The sequence below is a fragment of the Coregonus lavaretus genome, assembly GCF_964263955.1.
Source record: "Coregonus lavaretus genome assembly, chromosome: 8".
Lineage (NCBI taxonomy): Eukaryota > Metazoa > Chordata > Actinopteri > Salmoniformes > Salmonidae > Coregonus > Coregonus lavaretus.
Window position 1 is genome coordinate 790,999 of NC_139995.1, and position 19,444 is coordinate 810,442.

General features: G+C 43.0%; 1 protein-coding gene across 14 annotated transcripts in view; it reads left to right on the forward strand.

Annotated features, from left to right (window-relative positions):
* The first annotated feature begins 8,354 nt into the window (after window positions 1–8,354).
* LOC311133819 (RNA-binding protein 39-like) overlaps window positions 8,355–19,444 on the forward strand; it is a 60,985-nt gene continuing 49,895 nt past the window's right edge. For 3 of the 14 annotated variants that reach the window (XM_084167399.1, XM_084167405.1, XM_084167406.1), the window contains exons 1-4: window positions 8,592–8,895; window positions 9,390–9,452; window positions 11,255–11,304; window positions 11,414–11,599. In XM_084167399.1, coding sequence (XP_084023525.1) covers window positions 9,402–9,452; window positions 11,255–11,304; window positions 11,414–11,599 — 287 coding nt within the window. In that variant the 5' untranslated portion in view covers window positions 8,592–8,895; window positions 9,390–9,401. Of the gene's footprint in view, window positions 8,896–9,389; window positions 9,453–9,632; window positions 9,697–11,254; window positions 11,305–11,413; window positions 11,600–19,444 lie in introns of those variants that run through there. The other 11 variants (XM_084167408.1, XM_084167402.1, XM_084167412.1 and 8 more) reach the window with 10 other exon arrangements.

Consider the following 19,444-nt stretch of genomic DNA (forward strand, 5'->3'; position numbering starts at 1 on the left):
AGGGAGGGGGATGAATAGGAGATAGGTCAGCTAGTTTGCTTTCCAATGCACAGGCCTAAAACACAATCCTATTCAAAACCTAGCCTTAACCACAAACCCCTTACCTTAACTCTAACCCCATTTAGGAGCTCAAAGGAATGTAAACTCATATAGGGATTTCCCTCCACCTGTTGGACAATAAGTAATGTTGCCAACACACTGCTTAAAATCATTAGGAGCTATAAGGAGTCAGTCAGTATTTGATCCCCTGCTGATTTTGTACGTTTTCCAACTGACAAAGACATGATCAGTCTATAATTTTAATGGTAGGTTTATTTGAACAGTGAGAGACAGAATAACAACAAAAACATTCAGAAAAAAGCATGTAAAAAATGTTATAAATTGATTTGCATTTTAATGAGGGAAATAAGTATTTGACCCCTCTGCAAAACATGACTTAGTACTTGGTGGCAAAACCCTTGTTGGCAATCACAGAGGTCAGACGTTTCTTGTAGTTGGCCACCAGGTTTGCACACATCTCAGGAGGGATTTTGTTCCACTCCTCTTTGCAGATCTTCTCCAAGTCATTAAGGTTTCGAGGCTGACGTTTGGCAACTCGAACCTTCAGCTCCCTCCACAGATTTTCTATGGGATTAAGGTCTGGAGACTGGCTAGGCCACTCCAAGACCTTAATGTGCTTCTTCTTGAGCCACTCCTTTGTTGCCTTGGCCGTGTGTTTTGTGTCATTGTCATGCTGGAATACCCATCCACGACCCATTTTCAATGGCTGAGGGAAGGAGGTTCTCACCCAAGATTTGACGGTACATGGCCCTGTCCATCGTCCCTTTGATGCGATGAAGTTGTCCTGTCCCCTTAGCAGAAAAACACCCCCAAAGCATAATGTTTCCACCTCCATGTTTGACGGTGGGGATGGTGTTCTTGGGGTCATAGGCAGCATTCCTCCTCCTCCAAACACGTTGAGTTGATGCCAAAGAGCTCGATTTTGGTCTCATCTGACCACAACACTTTCACCTAGTTCTCCTCTGAATCATTCAGATGTTCATTGGCAAACTTCAGACGGGCCTGTACATGTGCTTTCTTGAGCAGGGGGACCTTGCGGTCGCTGCAGGATTTCAGTCCTTCACGGCGTAGTGTGTTACCAATTGTTTTCTTGGTGACTATGGTCCCAGCTGCCTTGAGATCATTGACAAGATCCTCCCGTGTATTTCTGGGCTGATTCCTCAATGTTCTCATGATCATTGCAACTCCACGAGGTGAGATCTTACATGGAGCCCCAGGCCGAGGGAGATTGACAGTTATTTTGTGTTTCTTCCATTTGCGAATAAACACACCAACTGTTGTCACCTTCTCACCAAGCTGCTTGGCGATGGTCTTGTAGCCCATTCCAGCCTTGTGTAGGTTTACAATCTTGTCCCTGACATCCTTGGAGAGCTCTTTGGTCTTGGCCATGGTGGAGAGTTTTGAATCTAATTGATTGATTGCTTCTGTGGACAGGTGTCTTTTATACAGGTAACAAACTGAGATTAGGAGCACTCCCTTTAAGAGTGTGCTCCTAATCTCAGCTCGTTACCTGTATAAAAGACACCTGGGAGCCAGAAATCTTTCTGATTGAGAGGGGGTCAAATACTTATTTCCCTCATTAAAATGCAAATCAATTTATGACATTTTTGACATGCGTTTTTTCAGGATTTTTTTGTTGTTATTCTGTCTCTCACTGTTCAAATAAACCAACCATTAAAATTTAAATTATAGACTGATCATGTCTTTGTCAGTGGACAAAAGTACAAAATCAGTAGGGGATCAAATACTTTTTTCCCTCACTGTAGTAAGTTATGGAGGTAAGACAATAGATAGGCCATAGTGCAAAATAATTACAATTTAATATTAACACTAGAGTGATAAATGTGCAGAAGATAATGTGCAAATAGAGATACTGCGGTGCAAATGAGCAAAATGAATAACAATATGGGGATGAGGTAGTTGGGTGAGCTAATTACAGATGGGCTGTGTACAGGTGCAGTGATCGGTAAGCTGCTCTGACAACTGATGCTTAAAGTTAGTGAGGGAGATAAGAGTCTCCAGCTTCAGAGATTTTTGCAGTTTGTTCCAGTCATTAGCAGCAGAGAACTGGAAGGAATGGCTGCCAAAGGAGGTGTTGGCTTTGGGGATGACCAGTGAGATATACCTGCTGGAGCGCATACTACGGGTGGGTGTTACTATGGTGACCAATGAGCTAAGATAAGACGGGGATTTGCCTAGCAGTGATTTATAGATGACCTGGAGCCAGTGGGTTTTTGCGCCGAATACGTAGTGAGGGCCAGCCAACGAGAGCGTACAGGTCACAATGGTGGGTAGTATAAGGGGCTTTGGTGACAAAATGGATGGCACTGTGATAGACTACATCCAATTTGCTGAGTAGAGTTTTTGAGGCTATTTTGTAAACGACATCGCCAAAGTCAAGGATCGGTAGGATAGTCAGTTTTACGAGGGCATGTTTGGCAGCATGAGTGAAGGAGGCTTTGTTGCGAAATAGGAAGCCAATTCTATATTTAACTTTGGATTGGAGATGCTTAATGTGAGTCTGGAAGGAGAGTTTACGGTCTAACCAGACACCTAGGTATTTGTAGTTGTCCACATATTCTAAGTCAGACCCGCCGAGAGTAGTGATTCTAGTTGGGTGGGGCGGGTGCAAGCAGCGTTCGATTGAAGAGCATGCATTTAGTTTTACTAGCGTTTAAGAGCAGTTGGAGGCTACGGAAGGAGTGTTGTATGGCATTGAAGCTCGTTTGGAGGTTTGTTAAGATAGTGTCCAATGAAGGGCCAGATGTATGCAAAATGGTGTCGTCTGCGTAGAGGTGGATCTGAGAGTCACCAGCAGCAAGAGCAACATCATTGATATACACAGAGAATAGAGTCGGCCTGAGAATTGAACCCTGTGGCACCCCCATAGAGACTGCCAGAGGTCCAGACAACAGGCCCGCCGATTTGACACATTGAACTCTATCTGAGAAGTAGTTGGTGAACCAGGCGAGGCAGTCATTTGAGAAACCAAGGCTATTTAGTCTGCCAATAAGAATGCGGTGATTGACAGAGTCGAAAGCCTTGGCCAGGTCGATGAAGACGGCTGCACAGTACTGTCTTTTATCGATCGCGGTGGTCTAAGGCACTGCATCGCAGTGCTAACTGTGCCACTAGAGATCCTGGTTCGAATCCAGGCTCTGTCGCAGCCGGCCGCGACCGGGAGACTCATGGGCGGCGCACAATTGGCCCAGCGTCGTCTAGGGTAGGGGAGGGAATGGCCGGCAGGGATGTAGCTCAGTTGATAGAGCATGGCGTTTGCAACGCCAGGGTTGTGGGTTCGTTTCCCACGGGGGGCCAGTATAAAAAAATAAAAAATATGTAATCACTAACTGTAAGTCGCTCTGGAGAAGAGCGTCTGCTAAATGACTAAAATGTAAATGTAAATAATATCGTTTAGGACCTTGAGCGTGGCTGAGGTGCACCCATGACCACCTCGGAAACCAGATTGCATAGCGGAGAAGGTACGGTGGGATTCGAAATGGTCGGTGATCTGTTTGTTAACTTGGCTTTCAAATACTTTCGAAAGGCAGGGCAGGATGGATATAGGTCTGTAACAGTTTGGATCTAGAGTAACACCCCCTTTGAAGAGGGGGATGACCATGGCAGCTTTCCAGTCTCTGGGGATCTCAGATGATACGAAAGAGAGGTTGAACAGGTTAGTAATAGGGGATTCTACAATTTCGGCAGCTAATTTTAGAAAGAAAGGGTCCAGATTGTCTAGCCCAGCTGATTTGTAGGGGTCCAGATTGTGCAGCTCTTTCAGAACATTTGACAGTGATGAGGGGTGGCCGTTTGACCATGGACCCATTACGGACACAGGCAATGAGGCAGTGATCGCTGAGATCCTGGTTGAAGATAGCGGAGGTGTATTTAGAGGGTAAATTAGTCAGGATGATATCAATGAGGGTGCCCATGTTTATGGATTTGGGTTTTACCTGGTAGGTTCCTTGATAATTTGTGTGAGATTGAGGACATCTAGTTTAGATTGTAGGACGGCCGGGGTGTTAAGCATATCCCAGTTTAGGTCACCAAGCAGTATGAACTCTGAGGATAGATGGGGGCAATTGTTAAGAGAATGTATTAACTAACTATTTCAGTGTCTCTGTGCGTCTCCCATAAGGTTGTAAGGCTTTTGGATCAAGAAACGGACAGAGTCCCGGTCTGCATAGTCAGGCCTTTATTCATTGAGAATTCTGCCAGAAAATGGTCGTACAATACTTTTATACAATGTCATACAGAAATCCCACCCCTCTGTAGGCGGGTTGTAGTTTTCCACTTGAAACCTGCTCTCCTGACCATCAGGTCACACACACACACACATACATACACACACACACACACATACACACACATACATGTTCTTATCATAGTCTACTCCCTGCCTCCTCAGTTATCGCTGTTCTCACAATATTCTGCACCATGTTTAACAGTTCTCCTTCTTCTTCGCCGTCCGGTCTAACTCCTACTCACATTGCTAAATAGTATCACAATGTCATAATCTTTACTGGTCCTACACTCACACATTACCAGGTCGTAGATTCTAACACATCTCACACAGTTTCGGAGTATAATAATTAGTCGCTACTAAGAAAGTACTAATCATACTTAAAACAAGAACATTTCACAACTATATTTAAGGGTGGAACATTTAGTCATTACTTTTAACCTGTATATATTTTAATTTCTATATCAGCAATCAATTCACATATGGTGTCCACGGCACAGCTGGGGGCTGAGGGGGGTCTGTAGCAAGAGGCAACAGTGAGAGACTTATTTCTGGAAAGGTGGATTATTAGAAGTAGAAGCTCAAACTGTTTGGGCACAGACCTGGGTAGTATGATAGAGCTCTGCAAGCTATCTCTACAGTAGATTACAACTCCGCCCCCTTTGGCAGTTCTATCTAGACGGAAAATGTTGTAGTTGGGGATGGAAATTTGAGTTTTTGGTGGCCTTCCTTAAGCCAGGATTCAGACACTGCTAGAACATCAGGGTTAGCGGAGTGTGCTAACGCAGCGAATAACTTAAACTTAGGGAGGAAGCTTCTGATGTTAACATGCAAGAAACCAAGGTTTTTACAGTTACAGAAGTCAACAAATGATAGCGCCTGGGGAGTAGGAGTGATACTAGGGGCTACAGGGCCTGGGTTAACCTCTACATCACCAGAGGAACAGAGGATGAGTAGAATAAGGATATGGCTAAAGGCTTTAAGGACTGGTCTTCTGGTGCGTTGGGTACAGAGAATAAAAGGGGCAGATTTCCGGGCGTTGTAGAATAGATTCAGGGCATTATGTACAGACAAGGATATGGAAGCAAATGAGCACAGTGGAGGTAAACCTAAGCGTTGGGTAACTATGAAAGAGATAGCATCACTGGAGACACCGATTGAGCCGGTCTCTGCGTGTATGGGGGGTGGGACAAAGGAGCTATCTGAGGCAGGTTGAGCGGGACTGGGGGCTCTACAGTGAAATTGTATAATAAGAACTAAGCGAAACAGCAATAGGCAAGGCATATTGACATGGGAGAGAGGCATAAAGCAATCACAGGTGTTATTCGAGAGAGCTAAGACAACAACTGGTAATGGCGACGAAAGTTTGGGCTGAGGCTAAACAGATAAACAGGACAGATAAACAGGATGGGGTACCGTGTAAAGGAACAGTCCAGCAGGCATCAGCTATGTAGCTGAGTGATCATAAGGTCCAGTGTACAGTGAGCAATTCGATGGCTGCTAATGCACAAGTGAGCAGGAGGCACGGCTGTTAATTGCGTGTGCTAGCGGGCCGGGGCTAGAAGATGGATCTTCATGGTCGTCGCAACGGGAAGCCTGTTGAAACCACATCAGACGATTACGTCGGCAAACCAGTCGTGATGGATCGGCGAGGCTCTGTGTCGACACTAGGAGGTCCCGTCCAGTTGACAGAGAGGTAGATAGCCGGGAGATGGGCCTGGCTCGAGGCTAGCTCAAGGCTAACTGGGGCTTGCTTCGGGACAGTGGTGATTAGCCAACAACAACATCCATTCGGTTGTAGCTAGCTAGTTGCGATGATCCGGTGTTAAGGTCCAGTGATTCAGTGGATCCGGCAGAAAATCCAATATGTTCTAGGTCGATAGCGCGCTGTGCAGACTGGCCGATAATTTTCCAGGCTAGAGCTGGCTGGTAGATAGTGCAGGCCGCGGACAATGGTGAAAACTGCTAAAGGTGGCTAATAGCAAGTAGTTAGCAAGTAGCTAGTTAGCTGGCTAGTTTCGGCCGGAGGTTCTAGATAAAAAGGTATAAGAAATAATAGAATCCATTCCACATTGGGTGAGGCGGGTTACAGGAAAGTATATTTAGTTGAAGGATGAAAAGTGAGATTGAGAAATATATACGAAATAGACAAAAAACAAGAAAACTGGCTATTTACACGAGCACACTACAGAATACACAACCGCACTGCTACGCCATCTTGGAAGAATAAATGGCAGCCTGCAGTAATCCCAAACCAACTCGGTCAGAGGGCCCTCCGTTGTCACGTGTTGCTAACAAACCTCCCAGGGTGACTTCCAGAGAGTAGCGATAGGATCAATAAACCCATCAACTTCAGGACACACTCCTGACTTGAATGATATAATTAATGTTCCACTTGTAAATAATAAAACAAGCTTGAAATTCAAATGAACAAATGCCTCTTTAGTTCTACAAGATATAAACCTCAGTTTATAAATGAAAGATTTAATTTGGAAGGTATTTCATCATTTATATTTGTCAAGTGTCGAAATCTGATATAAACAAATGCACCTGGCATATAATTAGACAGGCCTCTCTTTTGTGTGAAATTACGCCAATTTAAAAATAACGCAGTGCCTTATGGGATTTCACTTCGCTCTGAAGCTGGCAGTGTCGCTTGCTTGGTTGAAGTGGTTATCGGAGGGTCTTTCCCGAAGGGGTGAACATTTTGTTTTTTTCCCCTAGCACTACACAGCTGATTCAAATAATCAAAGCTTGATGATTAGTTGAATCGCTGTGTCGCGCTAGGGCAAAAACCAAAATGTTCACCCCTTGGGGTCCCGAGGACCGAGTTTGGGAAATACTGCCCTATACCCTCCATAATCGACTGTCATCGACCGACAAATTGCTATAACATATGATGTGGTTAGCTGATACTTAAAATACCTATCCAGGTGTTGTAAGATCTGTCAGCCGTAAGTAACGCCTAAGCTCTGGAACACGGCCTTCATCTAAGGTCTGTGGTAAACACAGGCTTAGGAGATCTGATACATTTTGTTCTATGAGATCATCTTCATCAGTTAACGTCGCTTTTTGTGAATTTTGAAGCATTTATGTAATCAAAACAAGCACATAAAGGCTTCATAATTCATAAATGTCATCTTAACTGACCGTAATTATCTCATAGAACAAAACTTATGAGGTCTCCTAAGCCTGTGTTAACAGACCTTATGTTCTGCGTTTATCCCAAAACCCCATAGGAATGGCTGAACGAACCAGAGGTAACTCATTTCTGTTTTTTAGGACTACAAGCTGGTGAGCTCTCGCTATAGAGCCCCACATTGGAGGTGTCATAATACCTTGCAGTCAAACAGGGAAATGGTTCCAATCATTTTTCCACCATTCATTTTTCCCATAGGGAATTTTAGAAACACTTGAAATAAAGTATGTGTTTTGTGTAGGCTTACCCTGGCGTGAAGTTTTGATAACGATGTAAATCTCTCTTGGACAATGTGACTTTTATTAATATATTTGGCTCTATTTACTCTCAGATTCGAAAATGGTAATTAGCATCAAAGTAGACATTATGCAAGACTACAAATCCCTGCAAGCTCCTGCACATCATCTCTAGCTGACACCTTTGCTAACAGGTATTGTGTCAATTTAAAACTTGCACAAGACAGTTCACAGAATTGTCCATTTAAAGAAATTTAGTTAATTTATTCATTTCTTCATTTAACTAACATTAGATAGTTAATCCAGAGATTCTTACCTTTGCCTCGATCGGCAGTCCCATCCAGTTCATCATTATTATTATTATTATCATGGCATTTGTAGCTCTTTATGACAGCCACATTAGCAGCTAATTAGTATTTCATTTTCGGGGGGTAAATACAGGCAAATGTATCGATAAAAGTAATATTGTCCTAAAGAGATATACATGGTTATCAAAACGTCACGCCAGGGGAAGCCTACACGAAACACAGTCAGTTTCTAAAATCCCCTATGGGAAAAATGAATGGTGGAAAAACGATTGGAACCATTTCCTTGTTTGATCTTTAGGTTTTATGACTCATACTGTGGTACTCTATTAAGTCTTCACATAGGAATCAATGGTGTCACGCGATCGATGGCTTTGTCCCTTGATATATACAGTCATTGCTTTGTCCCTTGATATATACAGTCATTGCTTTGTCCATTCATGTATATACAATATATTGATATATACTGTCCTTTAGATCTGGCATGCGACTGCAATGTATTAAGCCTGGAACGCGACCACCGATTATTTACAGCCTGCGCCATTAGATGGGCACGGTGAAAAAGACGCAACAACAGTTTTTCGCACTCATACATTTTTCTCAACACATCAAGGTTGTTTAGATTGTTGTCTTTTTATACAGTGTATACTGCTTTGGGATATAAAAAAATCGTCTTTGAATTTACATGTAGCCATTGTTAGTTTGCTATTAGCATCGTGGAAGAAGAAGTATTCGTAGCTTCCAAACGAGAGGCCTGCTAGCTACTGTTTGCTTGTTGCAACAAGAACAAGCTACAAGAACCTCACGAGTTGGTCTTGTTTGAGCGGAAACATTTTCCGCAAATTTCAGGTACTTAATGTTCGCTACTTGCATATCTGAACGTTGTCTTTCGTAATACGTTGTATAACTAATTAATTAACGTACATACAGTATTCTAGTACAGTAGCTATTTACTTCGTTTGTGGTCATAGATAACTACAGTAGTTACCTGCTGTTCATCTGTGATAGCTAGCTAACGTGGTCAAGTCAAATAGGGTCTTTGGTCAAATGAACAACATGTTATCTAACCAAGATAAGCCCATAGTGACCAGCCGGTATGGTAAACACACAGGCCGGTCAGATTTAACTAGCTAGTAATGTTTTGTGGGGTGAACTGAAACGTAACTGTTCGCTAATTAGCTAGCATGTGTTGGCTAGCTAATGTTAGCGTAGATAGCAAGTTGTGGTACAATGAATGCAAACAAACCCTTGCATCAACGGGTTGGAAATCCACGGTTCTTGTAAGACGTTGTAGCTAACGTTATTATGACAGTTTAAATTATGTTTATTACCTTTCCCTCTAGTGCTCAATCATCATGGCTGATGACTTTGACATAGAAGCAATGCTTGAGGCTCCATATCGAAAGGTGGGTTTTGGCCTAAGGTATTGTTTGTTTGTAATGCACTTTATTGTAAATACTGTGGTGGTCTATGTCACCTCTTTGCCCCAGACCCTACATTTCTAGCCTATTCTATGTGTGTTTCTGATGTGATGCTGCAGTTCCTTTTCAGACTATGAATAAATGCCCATCTATCTCTTTTTGTAGACTTGCCTAACGATATCTCACCTCTACTTCCATGAATTCCAGTGTGATCTGTCAAAAAATGAAGGTAGTAATTGCCCAATGTATTGCTGTACTGTGGTTCCCTTGGTAACATAATTGTGGTCATCGAATGGCCAGTCTACAAGGCGAATGCAGTGGATGCACAATAACATTTAATTGAGGAACTGGGTTCTTGATCAGGCCTACTTGACATTCTCCTTTATCTTAATAACTGGGCTAATGTTTTGTGCATGGACTATGCCGAATCCCATCAGTAAATGCGCTAAACCATCTTCTGAGCATGTGGGTGGTAACCAAGAATTTGACAGCTGTCAAACAATGACTGTCGCATGTCTGAGGAGTTTGTCAAAAAGTAGAATCCAGGGTTCTATGTGAGGTGTTCCATATTTTAGCCTACATGACAGATGATTGTAGGCCAAACCATCTGACTGTTTCATCTCACATACAGCCTTTCTGCTTTGTGATAAACTGCAGAACGTTAGCCAGGTCGATTAGAAAAACACAAATGCCCATTGGGCCTGGTCGAGAAGCCAATTCCTTTAATTTAAAAGACATACCATGAAGACAGTTTTCAAATATCTGTATGCATGATGTGGTTGTTCCACATTGACTTTACCCCGCTATTGATTTAAGACCTCTTAGTAAAAATCTGCCTCTGTAATGATAAAGGTTTGGTAAGCTGACACATTATTGAAATACATGATTGCATGTCCTTTACAATTAATACATGAGATATGTATGGTTAAGTACAGGAAGCAGGTATGTTAGTTCACAATGTACACTCTTATTTCTCATTATAGTGAGGGAGGCAGTGTGAATTTTGTCGTTACACTGTTTTCACCAACAAGTTATACATTTTACATAACCTGTATAACTGAAAATTGCTTTTTCTCCATGGTTGACCAGAATGTAATTATTTTGCATGCTCGTTCACGAGGAGTAAATGTTTATTTCCCATAAGTCCATTATATTTGCCACCATTTGATGTAAGGCCTGTATTTAATAGAGTACAAACAGTAGGAAACATGGAACTCTTCTATGCTGCTGGCTACAGTACCAACTAGGGAGTTTCATATACCTCATCTTATTTAATCATGACTTTCCTTGGTAGTATATATTACTAAGCAGTGTGAATCCCTGTTTGCTTCAGGGCGAGATGTGTGACAGAGGTGGCATCGAGCTCTTACAGTCCACGAACGAAAATGGGTGAAGATCACTGGAATGGCATCCCCCCCACTGGAAATCGATCAGTGTCTGGCTGCTAGCATGGCCACATTGGTCTTAGGCAAAGAATAGCCTTGGTACTGATCTGGATGGGGCTGCTTAAGAAAAATGCACCAGAGATATGAGTTTGGATTTGGATTCGTACTCATAGAGCTTGACTATATGCTAAATGGCTAATCGACAGTATGATTGGAGAGAGAAAAAAAGTGAATAGACACTCTTTAAAAGCCCCTAACTGTAGATCTCAGTCCCCATGTAAACATTTGTATGAATACTTTTTTAAACAATTATTATATTTTTTCTTGTGCCCACCCCCCTTTATCCTGACAACTTGAAATGTTGCCTCTTCGTCCTCATGCTGTTCTATCGACCTTGCTTAGGATGAGATCAAGCACAGTAGTCCCAATGGCCACGAGGAACGCAGCAAGAAGTAAGTGAAACGGACATGGTTTGGTAACAAGCAACGCTCATCTATTTATTATTTGTTTATTGGTCTTTACTTATTCACTGCCTCACATTGGGTCATTCTCTTTCCTCAGGAAAAAGAAGAGCAGGAGCCGAAGCAGAGACAGGAAGAGAAGCAAAAGCCGGGATCGCAAGAAGAGCCATGATCACAAGCGGAGCCGCAGCCGCGAGCGAAAGCTGAGCCGTAGCAGGGAGAGGCGCCGGAGCCGCACTCGGAGCAGGGAGCGCAGCGGCCGCTACAGGGACCACAAGACCACCTTGTATGTATGCCTCATCTGGTGTCAGCATTTCCCTTCAGTCTGCATCACCCTAGTCCCTAGTCTTTCCTATTTAACTATTGCTGTACATATACTATTCTTCAGATATATTACATATTCTATCCATATACTGTCCATATTGTCTATACATCACATTAAATTTTTTATTTATTTATATACACACACACACACAACCTGTCAAAAGTTTTCGAACACCTACAGTGAGGGAAAAAAGTATTTGATCCCCTGCTGATTTTGTACGTTTGCCCACTGACAAAGAAATGATCAGTCTATACTTTTTATGGTAGGTTTATTTGAACAGTGAGAGACAGAATAACAACAACAAAATCCAGAAAAACGCATGTCAAAAATGTTATAAATTGATTTTCATTTTAATGAGGGAAATAAGTATTTGACCCCTCTGCAAAACATGACTTAGTACTTGGTGGCAAAACCCTTGTTGGCAATCACAGAGGTCAGACGTTTCTTGTAGTTGGCCACAAGGTTTGCACACATCTCAGGAGGGATTTTGTCCCACTCCTCTTTGCAGATCTTCTCCAAGTCATTAAGGTTTCGAGGCTGACGTTTGGCAACTCGAACCTTCAGCTCCCTCCACAGATTTTCTATGGGATTAAGGTCTGGAGACTGGCTAGGCCACTCCAGGACCTTAATGTGCTTCTTCTTGAGCCACTCCTTTGTTGCCTTGGCTGTGTGTTTTGGGTCATTGTCATGCTGAAATACCCATCCACGACCCATTTTCAATGCCCTGGCTGAGGGAAGGAGGTTCTCACCCAAGATTTGACGGTACATGGCCCCGTCCATCGTCCCTTTGATGCAGTGAAGTTGTCCTGTCCCCTTAGCAGAAAAACACCCCCAAAGCATAATGTTTCCACCTCAATGTTTGACGGTGGGGATGGTGTTCTTGGGGTCATAGGCAGCATTCCTCCTCCTCCAAACACGGCGAGTTGAGTTGATGCCAAAGAGCTCGATTTTGGTCTCATCTGACCACAACACTTTCACCCAGTTCTCCACTGAATCATTCAGATGTTCATTGGCAAACTTCTGACGGGCCTGTATATGTGTTTTCTTGAGCAGGGGGACCTTGCGGGTGCTGCAGGATTTCAGTCCTTCATGGCGTAGTGTGTTACCAATTGTTTTCTTGGTGACTATGGTCCCAGCTGCCTTGAGATCATTGACAAGATCCTCCCGTGTAGTTCTGGGCTGATTCCTCACCGTTCTCATGATCATTGCAACTCCACGAGGTGAGAGCTTGCATGGAGCCCCAGGCCGAGGGAGATTGACAGTTCTTTTGTGTTTCTTCCATTTGCGAATAATCGCACCAACTGTTGTCACCTTCTCACCAAGCTGCTTGGCGATGGTCTTGTAGCCCTTTCCAGCCTTGTGTAGGTCTACAATCTTGTCCCTGACATCCTTGGAGAGCTCTTTGGTCTTGGCCATGGTGGAGAGTTTGGAATCTGATTGATTGCTTCTGTGGACAGGTGTCTTTTATACAGGTAACAAGCTGAGATTAGGAGCACTCCCTTTAAGATTGTGCTCCTAATCTCAGCTCGTTACCTGTATAAAAGACACCTGGGAGCCAGAAATCTTTCTGATTGCGAGGGGGTCAAATACTTATTTCCCTCATTAAAATGCAAATCAATTTGTAACATTTTTGACATGCGTTTTTCTGGATTTTTTTGTTGTTAATCTGTCTCACTGTTCAAATAAACCTACCATTAAAATTATAGACTGATCATTTCTTTGTCAGTGGGCAAACGTACAAAATCAGCAGGGGATCAAATACTTTTTTCCCTCACTGTACTCATTCAAGGGTTTTTCTTTATTTTTACTATTTTTTACATTGTAGAATAATAGGGAAGACAACAAAACTATGAAATAACACATGGAATCATGTAATAACCAAAAGTGTTAAACAAATCAATATATATTTTATATTTGAGATTCTTCAAATAGCCACGCTTTGCCTTGATGACAGCTTTGCACACAGACCCTTTATTCCATATGTGTTATTTAATAGTTTTGATGTCTTCACTATTATTCTACAATGTAGAAAATAGTAAAAATAAAGAAAAACCCTGTGTCCAAACTTTTGACTGGTACTGCATTCGGAAAGAATTCAGACCCCTTTACTTTTTCCACATTTTTTTATGTTACAGCCTTATTCTAAAATGGATTAAACAGTTTTCCCCCCTCATCAATCTACACACAATACCCCATAATGACAAAGCAAAAACAGGTTTTTAGAAATTTTAGCAAATTTATTAAACATAAAAATGGAAATATCACATTTTACATAGGTATTCAGACACTTTACTCAGTACTTTGTTGAAGCACCTTTGGCAGCGATTACAGCCTCTGTGAATCATGGTGGTGGCAGCATCATGCTGTGGGGATGTTTTTCAGCGGCAGGGACTAGTAGACTAGTAAGGATCGAGGGAAAGATGAACGGAGCAAAGTACAGAGAGATCCTTGATGAAAACCTGCTCCAGAGCACTCAGGACCTCAGACTGGGGCGAAGGTTCACCTTCCAACAGGACAACGACCCTAAGCACACAGCCAAGACAACGGAGGAGTGGCTTTGGGACAAGTCTCTGAATGTCCTTGAGTGGCCCAGCCCGTGCCCGGACTTGAACCCGATCTAAATCTCTGGAGAGACCTGAAAATATCTGTGCAGTTACGCTCCCCATCCAACCTGACAAAGATTGAGAGGATCTGCGGAGAGGAATGGGAGAAACTCCCCAAATACAGGTGTGCCAAACTTGTAGCGTCATTGGTAGAGCATGGCGTGGTCCTCTGTAGCTCAATTGGTAGAGCATGGCGCTTGTAACGCCAGGGTAGTGGGTTCGATCCCTGGGACCACCCATACGTAAAAATGTAAGCACACATGACTGTAAGTCGCTTTGGATAAAAGCGTCTGCTAAATGGCATATTATTATTATATTATATTATTATTATATACCCAAGAAGAAAAAGGTGCTTCAACAAAGTACTGAGTAAAAGGTCTGAATACTTATGTAAATGTTATATTTCCGTTTTTTATTTTGAATAAATGTGCAAAAATGTCTAAACCTGTTTTTGCTTTGTCATTATGGGGTATTGTGTGTAGATTGATGAGGGATAAAAACTATTTAATCAATTTTAGAAGAAGGCTGTAAAGTAACAAAATGTGGACAAAGTGAAGGGGTCTGAATACTTTCTGAATGCACTGTATACACACGTGCATACATACTCCGGACTCCGACATTGCTCGTCCTAATATTTCTATATTTCTTGATTCCGTTCTTAAATTGTTTTGATTTGTGTGTATTGTTAGATATTGCTGCACTGTTGGAGCTAGGAACACAAGCATTTAGCTACAACCACAACAACCTCTGCTAAATATGTGTTTGCGAGCATAAAATTGTATTTTGATTTTGTACAGGGAAATGTGAGTCTCGTTCACATTCAGCTCGATTTTCAAATTGACAAGAAAAGCATAGCTTTTTATCAATGGTTGAGACGAAGATGGGGAAAATCCATTTAGCCTTGCAGGGTAATGCCGGGTGTACACTACACGACTTTCAAAATCCTAACATCGCTGAGCCGCTCACATGAAACAACCGTCTTTCGGCTTGTCAACGTAGTGGTGATTTCACTAAACGATGTGGCACAGATCAAAGGAAAGGAAAGGGGGATACCTAGTCAGTTGTACAACTGAATGCATTCAACTGAAATATCTCTTCCGCATTTAACCCAACCCCTAAGAATCAGTGATGTGCGGGGGGCTGCCTTAATCGACATCCACGTCATTGGCGCCTAGGGAACAGTGCCTTGCTAAGGTGTAGAACAACATTTTTACCATGTCAGGGGATTCCATCCAGCAACCATTCGGTTACTGGCCCAATACTCCTACCTGCCGCCCCACACACTATAAGATTCTTCACTTGGTCGTGAGGATTCTTGATACCACGCTGTCTCGCGAAAACAAAGATGTGATTGCAAACGTATTCAGTCAAACATTTGCGCTTGCCATACAGAGTTGAAATATCTAGCCAATACATTTTTTTATTGAATAACATTGCTTTTGAACTTCAGAGCAGTAACAATTTGACACTTTGGGTTTGTTTAAAGGCAACTAGCTGCAAACACATACTAGTCATCGCTCCTGCTTGAAAGTCTTAAGGTTACCGAATGTTATCCCGGTTCTATGATATGTGTGAGGTCTTTTACTTATGGTCAGCGTCCCCTTTTAGGGGCGGAGTGTAGGAAGATCCAACCACACAATGTCTGTCATAGACAGACAGGACAAACGGCCAATAGTGGACCACACCACTTCCCATATTAGAGGCCGTAATCCGCTCCCATCTTCACTTCAAAGTACATGTTCGTCTTCCTTATGCAAAGCGTGAAGGGTAACTTGGTGAGAGACCTCACTCATAATATCATAGAACCAGGGTTACATTAGGTATCCTTAAGTTCTATTTCAATAACTTGTTCGGTCTCTCACTTATGCCCCGTAGTGCTCGTATACTGTCTAGACAGGATAAAATCTCAGAAGCCTCAAGACTAAGCACTGTATGTGCTACGAGAGTGCAGTGATGTAGTCAGTAGAACCTCATGAAGGTATGGGGGATACCCCAACATGCCACACTACAAATCTCTTGACCAAAAATGCCTTGAATAATGCCCATTATGTAACCATACCTCTGGTGGAGTAAGCCCTCCGGAGGTGTAAACCCTTGCCATTATGACAGACTCCACTCAATTTCAATCAATTTTATTTTATATAGCCCTTCGTACATCAGCTAATATCTCGAAGTGCTGTACAGAAACCCAGCCTAAAACCCCAAACAGCTAGTAATGCAGGTGTAGAAGCACGGTGGCTAGGAAAAACTCCCTAGAAAGGCCAAAACCTAGGAAGAAACCTAGAGAGGAACCAGGCTATGAGGGGTGGCCAGTCCTCTTCTGGCTGTGCCGGGTGGAGATTATAACAGAACCATGCCAAGATGTTCAAAAATGTTCATAAGTGACAAGCATGGTCAAATAATAATCAGGAATAAATCTCAGTTGGCTTTTCATAGCCGATCATTAAGAGTTGAAAACAGCAGGTCTGGGACAGGTAGGGGTTCCATAACCGCAGGCAGAACAGTTGAAACTGGAATAGCAGCAAGGCCAGGCGGACTGGGGACAGCAAGGAGTCACCACGGCCGGTAGTCCCGACGTATGGTCCTAGGGCTCAGGTCTCTCAGTTGGCTTTTCATAGCCGATCATTAATAGTTGAAAACAGCAGGTCTGGGACAGGTAGGGGTTTCGTAACCGCAGGCAGAACAGTTGAAACTGGAATAGCAGCAAGGCCAGGCGGACTGGGGACAGCAAGGTGTCAGCATGCCCGGTAGTCCTGACGTATGGTCCTAGGGCTCAGGTTCTCAGAGAGAAAGAGAGAACGAGAGAATTAGAGAGAGCATACTTAAATTTAAATTCACACAGGACACTGGATAAGACAGGAGAAGTACTCCAGGTATAACCAACAGTATAACCACTGTCCATAGGGCCCAAGATACAAAGATCTGATCGCTCTAGTAGGGCTCTCGTCCTGTCCATGTAGATGCGCACTGGACACAAGTGGTGGGTGAAAAGCCAACAGCTCTTAAAATTATGCAATTATAAGCACCACTGATTTTTAGACACAAAAAACGGGGTTAGGTTGTAAAGCAACCTTGGATAACCCGGGGGAAAAGTGTAGGCTGTAAGTGGTGAACTGACGGTGCTTGCAGCTTTCCCGCTTGGTATGCAGATGCAATGGCTAATAGTGAAGTGGTTCTAAACTAGAAATCTCATTCCTATCTTTTGCAGCAGCTCGAACGTCGGCTGTGAAATGGCCTCAAGCATAAGACACATCCCAGGATGGGACTAGCGCTTTGGATAATGAGCGTAAGCGACGCGCCCCCTGCGTAAAACAACAGATCAAGGGCCGTTTCCCCACTGTATTGTTGTTGAAACCAAATGGCAGGCAGTCCAAACACTCGCCACTCATTGCCATATAGTGAGCATGTGGCAAGGGGTCTAGCGCTCTGCACAACTTTCAGCGGTAGAGCTGTCTATTAACTGTCATTCTCTCGCTGGTCAGGCTCAAAGTGCCACCATGCCTGGGAGGGGATTGAAGATCTCTGTTTGTTTGGATCGGCCGATCCCTGGGTCAGCTGCCAGGGTGTAGGCTGAGTACATCTGCCTACGGCTGAAAATTGCGATACTTGGTAATGGAAAGACCGGGAAGCTAGGCGTGTGGAATGCAATTTTCCACCTAGAGCAATTTCACGAGTTGTCACAAGAATGTTATCTCAATGGTTGAAGTCAAACACTTCTTAAATCTTTGTTTAATTTATTTAAACTAAGCGATTTACAACCTTTTGGGAATTATTCAAAGACCCAATTCTGCTCATGGTCAGCATATTTATTCATGAGAGCGCTCTGCAACAAAATGGTCGTACAATATTTTTATACGCACACGTCAGAGGAAGAATCCGCTGTAGGCGGGCTGTATTTTTCCACTGTACACATCTTGTAAGTCCACACCTGGGTTTAGCTCATGTGCTCTCCTGACCATCAGGTCACACACACACACACACACACACACACACACACATGTTCTTATCATAGTCTGCTCCTTGCTCGGGCAGGCTGCATTCCTCAGTTATCGCCGTCCTCACAATACCCTGCAACATGTTTCATATTCTCTTCCAAGCCTAACAGTTTCTCTCCTCCCTAAATTGGGAGGCCGCCATCTTGGTTTCTCAGTTGTCTGTAGCCAGTTCTCCTTGTCCTTTGTTGTCTGGTCTAACTCCTACTCACATTGCTAAATAGTAACACAATGTCATAATTTTTACTGGTCTTACACACACACACACATTATTAGATTATAGTCTCAGGATTCTAACACATTTCATAAAGTGGAGTGTAATAAATAGTCATTACAAGTGTACCCCCGTTATAGGCTATTGCTCCTGCACCCAAATGAGCAAGCTGATGACGGCTAGATTCTCCCACAGTGGAGAGGCTAGATATTTTTATCAGTTATAGCAAGAGTGCACATACAGGGGAGTAGAGCTGAAGATCTGTAACATAGGCATAGCCCTTTGAAGCACAACAGATGTTCCGTTCCGATAGTTGTTTAGCCACCATACCATATTAGTATTTTTTGCTAATTGTAGGCTGTTGTCTGTAGGCTAATTTTTGTGTAACAACGTGCGAAATAATGTGCCAAAACTTGATTTAGTACATTATTATACGGTAAACATTAGAATAAGCTGCTTCTATATTTGTAGCCAATATTTGTAATATATTTTCTAAGAGCTGATCTGTCGTCAGTATTGTGGAATAATTAAGGTAAGATTTGAATGGAGAACGCTGATCTGAGAGCAGCGCTGCCTTTCTTTTGATCCTATCAGTATCGATACGATGCCTCAACGACACACTTAGCATTGCATTTTACATCTTGGGCCGTTGTAGGAAAGATGCATCGTTAAAACACTCATAAGCCTAAGTTCCATCGCTATCGGGACACCGGGCCCTGAGCAGATAGTCATCCTGTTTGCGTGAACCAAGAGCAGGGTACAAGGAATGGGACTGTGAAGTGCGATAGGCCGCAAACAGCTATGTCCTCTTTCTCCAAGAACTGAGATGTAGTGTGAAAACTACTCACGTTCCCTGGCTCTCATAAAGAATGCAGTGCAATCCTTTAGCAATGGAGCCGGGTTGCCAAAGTCCCCCAGAACCGAAGACAGACGAGCGCGTTCGTATATCAGACTGAATCCTATGGTCCCCAAGCAAACCAAGTATACCATCCATGGG